Here is a 13,256-nt window from a genome sequence, read left to right as displayed (position 1 = left end):
ATTGCAGGCCTTTACTTTCTTGGACAACAAGGAGGCTGAATCTTGCTGTAAGAGCTGTGTTGCTGGAGGAGCTGTAAATAATGCAAAAGGCAAAGCAGCAGAACCAAACACAGACACAAACTAGGAGACTTTCTGTTCCAAACCCAGGCCTGGGTGAAGGGAAAATGTCTTCAGAGTTAAATGAGACACTAGTTCTATGAAACAGTTACTAGAAGCTAATACTGGTACCCTCCAACAAGTAAGTAAGGATATACAAACACTTAATAAGAGAACATCAAATATTGAGGAGATAGTGAAAAAATTGGCAGAAGACAACAAAGAATTTAAAACAAGGGTGGAAAGCCTGGAGCAAGATGTGGGATTACTAAGAGATGATAGGGAAAAATTATTAGATCATATGGCTTTGTTGAAACTGAGGCAAAAAGAGTGTTTCCTGAGGTTTAGAGGAATCCCAGAAAAAACTGGTCAAGATATCAAAAAAGTGCTTAGGGAGGAACTCGCACTACTTTTGGGAATTTCAAGTGAAGACATGGAACAACAGATAGATGCTTCTGTGTGAATTCTGAATATGCCACAAGAAACAAATTATTTAGGGATTGCATGGTTCAATTCAACTCCAAATCAATTACAGAGCAGATACTGCAAGCACATTTTGTCAAAGCCCTAACCATTGACGCTCAACAGATAAAAGTTCTGAAAGAAATACCATCCAGGATTTTAAGGAAACGTAAGGATTACAAATTTTTAACAGATACTTTAAACACCAATGGAATATGTTTTAGATGGGAAATACCTGAAGGGGTCTTCTTTTTCTACAAGGGGAAGAGGAATAGATTCACAGAGCTCCTCAAAGCACAAGAATTTTGGTGGAAATACAAAAAAACTTTAACTTCTGAGCACCCAGTGCCTTCAATACATAATTTTAACTAGCCAAGATGGATTATAAAATAGCTTCATGGAATGTGAATGGGTTAAATAGCAAAACCAAAAGGCTAAAAGTTTTTCATTCTCTTAAAAAACAAAGCTTGGATATTGTATGCTTACAAGAGATACATATTAGAAAACAAGATAGAAAATATTTGGTTAATAAGCCTTGGGACAAGAATTCGTTTCCTCTGACAAGAAAAAAAAAGAGGGGTAGTGTTTTATGTGAAACAACAGTTTGAACCCAAGTTGATTTTTAAGGATGAAGAAGGTAGGGTGCTAGCTTTGGAAATCTTAGTTTCCAGAATCAAAACTGTGATAATTGGAATTTATGCACCCAATGAAAAAAAAAGTAGAGTTTTATAAATATCTAGAACAGAAGATGGCTGAAGTATCGAATGCTAATTTAGTTTTACTGGGAGATTTTAATGGGGTTGTTTCTACATCCTTGGATACAAAATCTGATACGTCTGAAAGGAATCTGCAAGGCAGGCTACCTAAAGCTTTTTTTGATTTAGTAGAACATATGGATCACTACGACTTGTGGAGAATCAAAAACTCAAATGCAAAGGAGTATACTTATTTCTCTGAAAGATACAAATCTCATTCAAGGATAGATATGGTCTGGACATGTAAATCTATTATACCACGTATGAAAAGAATGGATATCTTGCCCAGAACCTTTTCAGATCATAATGCAATTTGCTTTACATGGAAGAAGAAGGGAACGGTTTCCTTTCGCTGGAGACTGAATGAATACTTGCTGAAAAAAGCAGAAGTTGTGCAGAAAGCCAAAAGGAAGTTAAAGGACTATTTTGAACTGAATTTAAACCAAGGAATGGACAATAAGATAGTTTGGGATGCAGGAAAAGTGGTTATGAGAGGTTTTTTTATACAACAAAATGCATACTTTAAAAAACAAAGGGGATTGAAAAAAGAGGGATTATTGATGGAGATTTCTAAAAAAGAAAGAGAACTTCCATGGGCTAAGGACAAAAAGAAGATTACTCAAGTCATTAAACTGCTTCAGCAGCAGCAATTAAGAGATAATGTGAGAACAGTTCTGAATGTATTGGAGTATTATGAAAAACACAATGATAAACAGATAGCTATGATCTTTCTGGATGCAGAGAAAGCATTTGACAATGTCTCCTGGCAGTTTATGTGGAGGCTAATGGATGTAATGGGAGCTGGTAATAATTTTATTAGGGCTATCAAGACAATATATTCGGAGCAATACGCTAAAATTATTATAAATGGGGAATTATCAGATAATTGTAAAATACAAAAAGGAACTAGACAAGGCTGTCCACTTTCCCCATTACTTTTTATATTAGTACTGGAAGTGCTTTGCAGAAATATTAGAGAAGATGATCAAATACAAGGCCCAAAAGTTGGGAAACAAGAATATAAACTTAGAGCCTTTGCGGATGATGTGGTGTTTTTTCTAGAAAATCCATTAGAGAAGATCGGCTCTGCAAAAAATACAACAATTTGGCCAATTGGCTGGGTTTTATATAAATAAGACTAAAACCAAGGTGTTGACAAAAAATATGGACCAGAAATCTAATGATAGGTTTTTTGAAATAAGTGAACTAAAAGTGGAGAAGAAAATTAAATATTTGGGCATCTGGTTGACAAACAAAAACTCTTTGTTGTTTTCAAATAATTATATCAAAATATGGAATACAGTAAAAACTGACTTGCAAAGATGGACTAGAATGAACTTATCTTTAATGGGAAGAATTTCAGTTGTGAAGATGAATGTTTTACCTAAAATGCTCTTTCTTTTTCAGACTATTCCTATAATTAACACCTTAACTTGTTTCAAGCAATGGCAAAAGGACATAACCAAATTTGTTTGGCAAGGGAAAAGACCAAGAATTAAATTTAAAAATTTAAAAGATGCTAAAGAAAGAGGTGATCTTACCCTGCCAGATTTAAGGTTGTATTTTGATGCTGTTTGTTTGACATGGTTAAAAGAATGGATAACATTAAGAAATCCCAGAATACTTGATGTGGAAGGATTCGATAGAAGGTTTGGATGGCATTCATATCTGTGGTATGATAAAAGTAAAGTGCATAAAGATTTTCTTAATCATTATTAAGTGGCGTCTAATGAGAGTGTGGGTAAAATGTAAAAAATGGTTGGAATCTAAAATTCCATTATGGCTGTCCCCAATTGAAGCTTTAGCACGTAAAGAGGTAAATATGCAACCTGAATGGGGTACCTACAGGGATTTATGATGTTTCCAAGAACAGGGCTGTAAATTAAAAAACCTAATTGTAGTACAAAATTTGGTTAGTAACTGGTTTCAGTACCATCAGATAAATGAAATCTACAAGAAGGATCTTAAAGTTGGATTTGAGGATCAAATGTCGAGATTTGAGAAGGAGCTGTGTGAAAATGATGAAAAAATAGTTTCTAAGATGTATAAGCTGTTGTTTTTGGAGGAGACAAGAGATGAAGTGGTTAAAACGACTATGATAAAATGGGCTCAAGATGTGGGTTATAATATAGATATGGCAGCTTGGGGAAAAATATGGAAAATGGATTTGAAGTTCACTGCATGTTATACTTTAAAAGAAAATTATTACAAGATGATGTACAGGTGGTATTTGACACCCAAAAAATTAGCATTAATGTATAAAAATGTTCCAAACAAATGTTGGAAATGTGGACATTGTGAAGGAACTTCTTTTCATATGTGGTGGTCTTGCGGGAAGGCAAAGGCCTTTTGGGATATGATATATAATGAATTGAAGAAATTTTTTTAAATGACATTTCCTAAGAGGCCAGAATCCTTGCTGCTGGGAATAACGCAAGGAGAGTTTTCCAGAAGAAACTTAACATTTTTAATGAATGCAACCACGGCGGCCAGAATAGTATATGCGCAGAAATGGAAGGACAATGAAATGTCCTGAAAAGAAGATTGGTTGATAAAAATTTTTGAATATGCTGAGATGGCTAAACTTGCAGTACTGATAAGGGATGAAAACTTGGAATCTTTTAAAGAAGATTGGAAACCATTCTTACTATACTTAAAGAACTATTTTTCTAATATCGATTTTTCAGCAGGGTTTGAAATTTAGTAATAATAGCAGGTTGCGTAGAGTAAAATCAAGTTTGCAATGTGTAGGATATATGTTTTGAATTACTATAGCAATGGTTGACTTGTATAGTTAATGAATCGTGCTGATTGGTGAGCGGGAAGTCAATATTTACTCAATTAAATGTAATGGGATTGTTAAGATATTGTAAAAACCAATAAAAATTTTAAAAGCAAAAGAAAGTGTCTTACAGAATTTGTGGCAGCTGTGAAAAAGGCCAATTCCATGTTAGGGATCATTAGGAGGGGATTGTAAATAAAACTGCTAATATTAAAATGTCTTTATACAAAACTATGGTGCGGCCATACCTGGAGTACTGCGTACAATTCTGGGCACCACATCTAAAAAAGGACTTTGTAGAACTGGAAAAGGTGCAGAAGAGGGCAACCAAGATGATCAAGGGCCTAGAGCACCTTCCTTTTGAGGCAAGGCTACAAACCTGGGGCTTTTTAGTTTAGGAAAAAGACGACTGTGGGGAGACATGATAGAGGTCCATAAAATCATGCATGGTGTAGAGAAATTGGATAGAGAATTTTTCTCTCACACACATAACACTAGACTCTGGTGTCATCCCATGAAATTGGTTACCAAGAAATTTAGGTCCAACAAATGGAAGTACTTTTTCACACAACACATAATCAACTTGTAGAATTCTCTGCCACAAGATGTGGTGTTGGCTACTAGTTTGGATGGCTTTAAGAATGTTTTGGATAACTTCATGGAGGAGAGGTCTATCAACGGCTACTAGTCGGAGGGCTATAGGCCACCTCTGAATACCAGTTGCAGGGGAGTAACAGCAGGAGAGAGGGCATGCCCTCAACTCCTGCCTGTAGGCTTCCAGTGGCATCTGGTGGGCCACTGTGTGAAACAGGATGCTGCACTGGATGGGCCTTGAGCCTGATCCAGCAGGACTGTTCTTATGTTCTTATGACATATAATGTGCTTTTGATTGTTCTTGATCTTTTCCTGCAGGGTCCTATGGAATCAAAGGGACAGTGGAAATCATTGCTGTCATCAAAGTTGTAGTTGCTGTGACCGGTGAGTTTGTGCCTGTAGGTGAGTAGGCTGCTGTAGAGGTCATTGAATAGGTAAAGTGCTCTCCACAGTTGGAAATGTGGATGCAGCAGTTCCATGAGCCAAGGCTGGGATGACCTGCCCCGAATATGAAAGATGTTGTGTAGGTCCATCCCCACAATCGCCTGGAATGCTACTTTGGCTTTTCAACTTTACTGCCTTCCAAAGGTGGTATTCCTCATAATCATAAGGAAGTCCTGGAGAAAAAGTATGATGACCTTCATAGGAGCTTCCTCATCTATATATGAATCCATACTCAAACATACCTGGTGAACTCCAATAACCCATATGCTTATCGTAGAAGTTATGTCTTGGACTCAGGTAAGGCACTCTCTAAGGCTATTCTCACAACCTTCCCAAACTGGGCTAAGGGAGCCATATGGCTCCCAGCTGCTAGCCCTCCAAAGTACCCCTCCCCTAAAATGAGGTTAGCGGAGTGAGCACTCTGCTAACCCCGTTCTTTTGATCATGAATAGCCATGGCACCACTCCACACCATGGCAGATCACAAGGAGACTGCCGAATGGGAGAATACAACAAGCCTCCCTGCCTTGGGGGTCTCCCCAGAATGCCCCACACACTCACACAGGGTGTTCAGGGACTTTCAGGGACCTAGGGGTCCCCAATCCCTGCTGCTCCTACCAGCTCTGTGACAGAGCTGGTAATCATGTGGGCGGCCGATCCAGCCGCCCAGGGCTAGGCAGGGCTAGTGTGAGAGGAGAGCGGGCTTGACCCACTCTCCCTGCCAAACCCCTTACAGCTCTCCACACTGCTCATGTGGAGAGACTCTCTGTGTGTGCCAATGCTCACGCTTATAATGATGTCCCAGTGAAATAGGAGGTATCACTCTAGTTGGAGGCATGGAAAGTGTGTTTGGAATAGATGGAACTTCATTATCTGTATCTTCTTCCACATCCAAACCCTTGCTAATAAATCCTTGAAAGACTGAAGGCACTGGTATACTAAACGGGATATCCAAAGTAGTTAGGTACATAGGAAGCTACCTTATCCCAGTCAGACAATTGGTCCATCTAGCTCAGTATTGTCCACACAGACTGGCAGCAGCTTTTCCAAGGTTGCAGGCAGGAGTCTGTCTCAGACCTATCTTGAAGATGCCAGAGAGAGAACTTGGAACCTTCTGCATTCCAACGTGCAGGTGCTCATCCCAGATCAGCCCCATCCCCTAAGGGCAATATCTTACAGTCCTCACACAAGTAGTCTCCCATTCAAATGCAAATAGGACAGATCCTGATTAGCAGAGGGGACAATTCATGCTTGCTACCACAGGACCAGGTCTCCTCCCTTAGTGTTGTGTGTGTAATTACTGAGCCTGGTAATGCCAATGGGCATCCTTTACTCCAAAGTAGCTTTCAAAGGGACATTGCTTGATGTTGCTGTCAACAACAATGTTGTGATGTCTTCTTGTTGAAGTTCCTCAGTTGCTACCGATGCCTGTATTGAAGTTGTATGGGTACTCTGGTGGCAAAAACTGTCATTTGCACAGAGACAGTGTATGTTCTCACATGTTTCGCAATGCTAGATGGTGACAATGTTCCCTTCCCTGTCGATTCTGAGGAGGAATGCTTCAACGTTGATGTGTGTCTGATCTTTGATCTCAATGAAGGGGAGGAGTGCTTAGAATCCATGTGCTTCCTATGCTTTTTTGGCTGATTCTGTGTTTATTTCTCTTTCCCTACATCCTCTGGACATTTGAAGGTGATGTTTGGTGTCTCTGTCCAACGTACCACATGCTTGGTCTCCCTGCTTGATGCCAATGTCGAGGGGATGGACTTCGTTGCTGATGTCTGTCGGTGGGACTGCAGGTGCTATAACATTTGATGCTGATGTCAACATCGTCTGACCCTTTGTTGTCACTGAATTGACGTCAGCTGATGTTGCCCTCATAGCAGAAAGCATTGAAAGATATTTCAGCATCAGAGTTGGAGTTTGCACTTGATCATATAAACATAATGCTCTTATTAATTCATATAAACATAATGTTCTTAATGCTCTAACCATTATGCTCTTAAACATAACTTATCACTCTTTTTCATTTGGCAGGAGAATGAAATGTAAATTTTACATACACTGGTGTTATGGTCCTCACCCAAACAAATCAAATATAAATCATGGTGGTCAATTGTGGGCAGCTTTGCACCGCAGCTCTCACATTTCTTGAAATATTTTTTTAATGTTGATTAGGAAATAGAGGAGATTCCTGATAGTCCAAAAGTCAAGCCAAAAATCCAATATTTAAAAGTGTGTTCCTGTTTTTCTCATCTCTGTAGCTAAGAACCAAGCCAATTGAAGGAGCAAGGTTCCAATGAGGACAATGCTGCAGCAGTCAGAAAGCAACTGAGTGTTGGGCACTCCAACTGCCAAAGTTAATGATCATGCTGAGAGTGATGGGTGAAGCTGGAATGCCTCAAGGAGCTTGAGAATTCCATCTGTGAGGCTACTGTGCAGGTAGGTGCATTACCCAGTATTGTGAATGTACAACTGATCATGAATAAGATCTTGCAAATCCCTGTGCACAGTTTGAGCACATGCTTTGTGTTTGCCCTAGCAACTACTAAGTACAGACCTCAATCGTACTACTTTACCTTGGGGTCTTTGGAACAGTATCTCATAATGTCTCTCCAGTATCTATCCACAGTCTGAAACTGACGCCCTTCCTCCGGCATCTGTTGCATAATATCCTCTGAAGAAAAGATTGGTTCCAAGTAAAGCCACTGAGCCTGCACTTTCAACCACTCATCAATGGTCTCTTGAATCCTAATCAGACGATCTTCCCATTCCTTAAAAAGAAAAGAAAATCCCTTAGCATAAAATACCCACACCGTACAAGGTTAAAGATCAAAACCAAAGACACAGAAATAACATAACTTTTATTTACATTATTACAATAGATCTAATACAAATAAAAGGGAGATAAAAATACTTCCCTGTTAATTCACTTGGATCTTCTACTATACTCATAGGTCTTTTTTTTTTAAGACCAAATTTTTAAATTCAACCAGGCTCTGCTTTGATAGTGCTATAAAGGAATTTTTTTTAATTTTTTTAATTTATTGTTAAATTTATATATCACCTTTCATTAAAACAATTCCAAGGCAGTTCCAAAAAAATTAAAACAAGACTATAAGAATTTGTGCATTTAGGGAAGGCAGTTTTACAACTGATCTGATGTGCTCCAACACCTCATTGAAAAGTATTCCTCTTAATTATTCTACCTCCCTTTACACTGCCTTCATAGACCTCAAGGCCGCATTTGACTCTATCTGCAATGTTAAGCTTTAGGAAAAGCTTGAGTCCACCACAATTGACCAACACCTGTTCTATCTGATCTACACCCTCCACACAGACACAATACCCAGGGTGAGATGTAGCCTCCAAGGTCACCTTACAAACCCCATTCCAACCCAGAAGGGAGTCAAACAGGACTATATCCTGGCTCTGCTCTTGTTCAATTTTTATATTAATGCCATGGTGAGCCACCTGAACAACCCTGACCTTCACCCAAGTTGGCCAGAAGATCCATCTCCATCCTACTCTATGCTGACAATGCTGCAATCCTTTTGAGGACCCCCATAGGCCTCAGAAGTGTGCTGGCAATATTATCACAGTACTGCAAAAGTAAACAACTCTAAATAAACTACCAAAAAATTAAGGATATGGCCTTTGCTAGAATATTGATGGACACAGAATTGAGCAGCTAGCTTGTTTTACTTATCTGGGGGTGGTCCTTCACACTTCTGGCAAAAGAAAGGCCCACAGTGGCCACATTGCCCTCTCTGCACAGAGGAGCTCTGCTGCCAAAGGTGGCCACTACATTTCTACAGCGCTCAAATTACATGAGATCAAGCCGCTGGCCCAATTAATATATGGTGCCCAGCTGGACCCCTATCCAATCTCACTTCACTAGAACATGTCCAGTCTAAATTCCTTAGAGCAGCCTTACAAGTGCCCTGCTGTGTTTCCAATGCTACCCTATGCTTGGAAACTGGCATGATAAAAGTTGAGACCAGATTATGGATTACTGTTCTCAACCACTGGCTCAAGTGCCCCGGGGACTAGCTCCACTAATCCTGCAGGACAATTTTCAATCCTCATGGAAATGGGCAGCCTGGAACAAAGTGGCGCTACTGGGCTTCTCCCCGCCACTCCTGCTTGCTATGGGCTATGACAAGTCAAAATCAACTATCAAACAGAGGGTCTTGGATACAGAATGCCAGGAAGAACTTGGTAGGGCATCTCACTTCCTGGCCATGGAAAGCTTTAGATTTACTGTCTCCACCACTGCATATTTGACACAACTGGAAACACCAAGCCACAGAAGGGCATTCACCCTTGCCCGCAGTCATGCTCTTCCTTCTGCCATTTTGGAAGGCAAAAACAGGAAGATCCCATTCATGGAAAGGCTCTGCCCTTGTGACAGTGGAGAGGTAGAAACCATGAAACATGTTCTCCTCTCCTGCCCCTTTAATAAAGACAGTTGCAACAAGCTTATACTCTCACTACTCCTCAGGTATCCAGGTTGCCCCCGTCAAGATTACACCATGATGCTACTCTCGGATGATAACCAGACTTTCACATATAACACTGCCAAGTTTTATGCAGCAGTGTGCAAGATCCACCAAAACCTGACTACCACCTCATAATCAGTGTAGTAGATTTTACCTACTGTCTATTCTATCTGATTTCTCTGCTGCAGTTAGTTGTCCTACTTACATCTTAGCTTTTGTATCCTATCTCTTAAATATTTTATGCATATTTTACCTATTTTGTTCCCTACTTTTTATCTCTGTCTTACTAGCTTCCTTACAATAGTAGAGTAGTATTCTATAATACAAAAAATTGATTTACATTTTTAATCTATAAACTATCTCAATTGCCTCAGAATTTGCCTTATGACAATGATTATACTGCCTTATAATACAATCCGTAACTATATCACACTTTTTTTGCTTTTACATGTTAGCTTTTGTGTCCTATATCTTAAATATTTAATGCATATTTTACTTATGAACTTCCCAATTTTATCTCTATTTTACTGTCTTCCTTACAATATTAGAGTAATATTTTATAGTACGAGAATTGATTTATACTTTTATTCTATAATCACTATCTTAACTATAGTCATATAGTATAATTATAGAATGACAATTAATCATGACTCAACTGTCTCATAATATGCCTTATGACAATGATTATAATGTAATCTGTAACTATATCACATTTTTTTGCTTTTATCCTGTGCTGGTCTATGATGGTAATAAAGATGATTTGATTTGTATACTGCCCAAAACGCAAGTCTCTGGGCAGTTTACAACAAAACAATAAAAACAAGTAAAAAGGTTAAAACATTACAACAACTTAAAACTTAAAATGTTAAAACTATTAAAAACCATCAAACTATTAAAACAGTATCTAATTAAAAGCCTGGGTAAACAAATGTGTCTCAACTGCCTTTTAAAAAGTTGTAAGAGATGAGAAGGCTCTTATTTCAGCAGGAAGCATGTTCCAAAGACTTGGGGCAGCAATGGAGAGGGCCCATCCCCGAGTAGCCACCAGACGAGCCTGTGGCAACTGCAGAGGAACCCCTCCTGATTATCTCAATGGGTGTTGGGGCTCATAGCGAAGAAGACGTTATCTTTAATAACCTGGGCCTAAGCTGTTTAGGGCTTTATAGGTTATAACCAAGACTTTATATTTTGCCCGGAAAAATATCAGCAGCCAGTGCAGATCTTTTAAGATAAGAATGATATGGTCTCTCCAAGATGACCCAGAGACCAACCTGGCTGCTGCATTCTGGACCAACTGCAGTTTCTGGACTACGTACAAAGGCAGCCCCACATACAGCACACTGCAGTAGTCAAGTCTGGAGGCGACCAGCAGATATACTACTGTTCTGAGGTCATTTATCTCAAGAAATGGGTGCAGATGGTATATCAGCTGAAGCTGATAAAAGGCACTTCTGGCCACTGCCTCAACCTGGGATACCAGGGAGAGGTTTGCGTCCAGAAGCACTCCCAGACTGTGTACCTGCTCCTTCTGGGAAAGTGTGACCCCATCTAGAACAGGCAGATCAAAACCATCTCCTGAGTTCTGACCCTGCACAATGAGTATCTTTGTCTTATCTGGATTCAATCTCGTTTGCTATCTCTCATCCAGCCCATCACCGCCTCCAGGCAGGCATTTAGAAGGTTATGCCTTCTCCCGATGAGGTTGACATGGAGAAAAAGATTTGGGTGTCATCAGCATACTGATAAGACCCAGCATCAAATCTCCTGATGATCTCTCCCAGTGGTTTCATATAGATGTTAAACAACATCGGAGATAATACAGAACCCTGAGGGACACCATACCAAAGTTCAGATTTTGAAGAATAACAGTCTCCAAGATACACCATCTGGAATCTGCCCATGAGGTCAGAGTGGAACCACTGCAAAACAGTGCCTCCCATCCCTACCCCGTCAGACGCTCCAGAAGGATACTATGGTCAATAGTTTTGAAAACTGCCAGGAGGTCCAAAAGGACCAATAGAATCACACTTCCTCTATCAATTCCCAATTGGAGATCATCCATCAGCCTGACCAAGGCAGTTTCCACTCCATAGCCCACCCGAAAGCCAGTCTGAAATGCATCTAGGACTAGGTAATCAGTTTCCTCCAAGGTGTCTGGAGGTGGGAGGCTACCACCCTCTCAATTACCTTGCCCAATCAAGGTTGGACACAGGCCTATTGTTGCTTAACTCTGAGGCATCCAATGTAGGCTTCTTCTTTTTTTAAAAAAAAGGCTTAATAATTGCCTCCTTAAGGTAAGGCGGCACCCTGCCCTCCCTCAGGGAAACATTTATGATATCTACTAGGCCTTCTACAACAATCTCCCTGACACACAGTATAAGCCATGTCGGACAAGGGTCAAGAGAACAGGTGGTAGACTGCACTGCTCCAAGCAGCTTGTCCACATCCTCAGGGGTCACAGCCTGGAACTGATCCAGCCTGACCACATAAGAGGAGTCACTCAGCACCTCCGATTCAGATACTGCAGTAATTGTGGGGTCTAAGTCCAAGTCATTTGTTCACTCTGTAAGGTCTTTTATTTGTTTTGGGGGGTTTTGTAATATGGATTTAAATGCAATAAGTTGACTGATTAATCAATTAAGACTAAAATGAAGATTAAAAAAAATTAATATAACCACTTGAATATGTCAGTGATATCCCATAGATTATGCAATTTGCTAAGCCCAGGACATGTAATATTTTAATAGAAATCTAACAAAGCAACAATAAACTCAGCAACCAAAGTGTGCAAACATACCCTAAATTAAAGGGAAATCTGTTTACAAATACCTTGATTTGTTTTTCAAATGGCTTGATGAAAGGTGATCCTCTCATTGTTTGTGTTTTTACAATCTGGTCATCCAAAATAGTCTGAATCTCATCTACTGCAGATAAAATATTAACTCCAGTCTCACGATATAAACTTGTTTGGAAGGAAATTCCATCCCATATCTCCATCATAGTGTGCATTGCTTTCTCTAATGAGAATTCCTATAGCATTGTGGAAATACAATATTTCATCATCCACTTAGCTCATTTCAATTTTGTGCTGTTAAGAGTGGAAGAGACAGTGTTTGTTCTTACCTTGCTTGCTCCCACACTTATGGTTTCAAATTGCTCTAGGTAAGGAGTTAGGTTCTGCTTTAAAACTTTTCTTAGGGTGGTTCCAGAATCTGGAGTTAAATCATATGCAACTATTTCTGACATCTGTTGCCAATGGCGAGTTCTTATGCCTGGATTACAGAGGATAGTCACCAAAGGGATATTTTCCTAATTGAGAATAAAATAAAATAAAATAAAATAAAATAAAATAAAATAAAATAAAATAACAACAAATAATAAAAACACTGTAAGTAGCATTACTTGGAAATATTATTTTATTTATTGAAACTTATTAGCTGTATCTCATCTGCTCCAAGAACTCCCATTGTGGTCTAATATTCAGTTTTGTTGGGAAGAAGACTTGAAAGTATTTTGGGTTTTCAGTCAAGAGGGCTCAAGCAGGTGTCTGTATGTAAGTTATTTTATCAAGAACATTTGTGCAACACATTCTAACATATTTCAGGCTTATCTTTGTATGTAC

The 13,256-nt window shown here is 39.3% G+C and overlaps 1 protein-coding gene across 9 annotated transcripts in view; it reads right to left on the bottom strand.

The window, feature by feature from the left end:
• Positions 1-13,256, bottom strand: part of DNAH12 (dynein axonemal heavy chain 12) — a 277,218-nt gene that overhangs the window by 172,184 nt on the left and 91,778 nt on the right. For all 9 annotated transcript variants that reach the window (XM_053291166.1, XM_053291165.1, XM_053291159.1 and 6 more), the window contains 3 exons: positions 12,758-12,943; positions 12,464-12,664; positions 7,712-7,906 (listed from right to left, as the gene is read on the bottom strand). In XM_053291166.1, coding sequence (XP_053147141.1) covers positions 7,712-7,906; positions 12,464-12,664; positions 12,758-12,943 — 582 coding nt within the window. The remainder of the gene's footprint in view (positions 1-7,711; positions 7,907-12,463; positions 12,665-12,757; positions 12,944-13,256) is intronic.

The sequence above is a fragment of the Hemicordylus capensis genome, chromosome 2 (assembly GCF_027244095.1).
Source record: "Hemicordylus capensis ecotype Gifberg chromosome 2, rHemCap1.1.pri, whole genome shotgun sequence".
Classification (NCBI taxonomy): Eukaryota; Metazoa; Chordata; class Lepidosauria; order Squamata; family Cordylidae; genus Hemicordylus; species Hemicordylus capensis.
Note: the sequence above shows the minus strand (reverse complement) of the source record. Positions and strands in the feature narration are given on the sequence as shown.